Below are 2,058 nucleotides of genomic sequence, written 5' to 3'. Positions count from 1 at the left end.
GGCTGACCTCTGATGGCAGGGCACTGGCGACCACGCAAGATGCACCCAATTTTGGCTTGGGCGATATGCTTTCTGTTGAGCTGGCAATAGCTTTCCTCATTGTGGCGCCAGATGAGGCTTTTAGAGCTAATGCCAGGTGTCCTTGTCCTCAGTGCCGTGTCACTGATGATCTGCTCTGTAGAGCCTATGACTCTGGGTCTCATTTGTGGCGACTTGGTAATTCTCTGTCACATTTATTGCTGGGTCTCTCAGCTTCTTTGGAGTGTGTCGTGATAGATGCACCTACTCAAGGACTGATGGACAATCTCTCCATGCATTTGCTCTTCTGTCGAGGGAAATTAGATGTGTCCTGTCTACCCTTGTTCAGGCACGCCACCAGATTTAGCGGCCCAGTCTCCTGACCCTGATGAGCCTTCCAGTGGTTCCTGGAGAGTTGTTTGGCTCCGCTACGCTTGCAGCCCTGGAGCGGTCAGCCCAGGCTTCATGTACCAGGCAGCAGTTGGCCGGCCTTCATCGCAGATGAGTGCAGCGTCCTGCTAGGAATGTCTCTGTTTTCCTATCGCGCACTTATCCTGCCCAGACTACACCTCGCTTTGGACAGCCACAGCTTGCTGCAGGGCCTGCTGGAAGACCTACCCGTGGCCAATGGGATCTACCCAGAGGTCGGGCTCATGTCTCCTGTCTCTGGTCAAGTCAGGATGACAGTGATTCATGGCCAGGTAAAGGCTCAGGCTATGAGCCAAGAGATAGACACCTTGCAGGCCAAGGGTGCTATATTGCCCGTTGACCCCTTCGGGATCCAGGGGGCTTTTATCAAAGTATTTTTAGCCCCGAAAAAGACTGGGGGACTCCACCCAATTTTGGACCTGAGAGGTCTGAATTTATTCCTGAAACCCATCCCTATTCACATGTGGAGCATCAGAGATGTGCTTCAGGCAATCTCACCAGGCAACTGGTTCCCCTTGGTCAACTTGAAGGATGCATATTTTCTTGTCCCGATTGCACCACAGCATTGGCAGTTTCTCGGCTTTGCATTTCAGGGCAAGCATTTTCACTTAAGAGTTCTTCCATTCTGCCTCTCTCTGTCCCCACGTGTGTTCACGCGGTGCGTGGCCACAGCCTTTTACCCTCTGCAGGCCAAGGGATTGAAGATCCTGCCTTACTTGGAAGACTGGCTCATCTGTGCACCCACAGAAACTGAAGCCGCTGCAGGCACGTGCACCTTGCTCAATCACGTAGACCTATTGAGTCTTCCTGTGAACTGGCAGAAGAGCAACCTGATTCTGTCTCAGCAGTTTTCTCGGTATCACAATGGACTCTCTCACAATGACTGCTCGCCCATCGCCTCAGCATGTCCAGGGCATTCTGCAGATGCTGCCTGCCTTTCTGCCCGGTTGTGCAGCCCTCTTCATTCTCTATCTCCATCTGCTGGGAAAGCTGACTGCTGCCGCTACGGTAGTACCTCTGGGACTACTGTCTCTGCGACCACTGCAGATGTTGCTTAACAGCCTGGGGGGTCAGATCCTGCATCCCAATCCGAGTCGCCTCCAACTCTGGGTTTTGCCACTTCAGGGCCCGGGGTTTCCTTCTCAGAGTATGACGGGGACATCAAACACACAAGGACTAATGCCAGGGCCCCTTCCATGTGACTGGTGTACACCCATAAGTGTAAGTCTTTTAGCCGCTGGTGTCAAGAAAGAAATGAGGACCCAGTACACTGACATATTTCTGTTATTTTAACCTTCCTTCAAGCACTGCTTTCTCAAGGTTGCACTTCATCCACTCTGAAAGTTTAATTTGCTGGTCTGGCACTGAAGGCATATGTCAGACTCACAGCTTCTCTTCGGCAGTCGGATAGTCTGGTTGTTTGCTATACAGGGCCCCGCAAGGGGCAGGCCCTTTCTAAACAGCGCCTTGAATGTTGGATTGTGGATGTGGTGCCAACCCGGCTGGTGTACGGTGCCATTCCCCCAGGTGTGTTATGGCCGCTATGACTGGTGTCACTCTGGAGGCTATTTGTTCAGCAGCCTCTTGGTCATCCCTGAATACCTTTGCTAG

At 52.4% G+C, this 2,058-nt stretch overlaps 1 protein-coding gene across 1 annotated transcript in view; it reads left to right on the top strand.

Moving 5' to 3' along the window:
• Positions 1–2,058, top strand: part of mkx (mohawk homeobox) — a 21,480-nt gene that overhangs the window by 5,958 nt on the left and 13,464 nt on the right. Inside the window, exons 3-4 of the mRNA XM_015375527.1 lie at positions 459–873; positions 1,120–1,303. Of these exons, the coding sequence (XP_015231013.1) occupies positions 459–873; positions 1,120–1,303 (599 nt within the window). The remainder of the gene's footprint in view (positions 1–458; positions 874–1,119; positions 1,304–2,058) is intronic.

The sequence above is a fragment of the Cyprinodon variegatus genome, unplaced genomic scaffold, assembly GCF_000732505.1.
Source record: "Cyprinodon variegatus isolate N-32 unplaced genomic scaffold, C_variegatus-1.0 Scaffold120, whole genome shotgun sequence".
Classification (NCBI taxonomy): Eukaryota; Metazoa; Chordata; class Actinopteri; order Cyprinodontiformes; family Cyprinodontidae; genus Cyprinodon; species Cyprinodon variegatus.
This window is presented reverse-complemented; position numbering and strand designations above follow the sequence as displayed.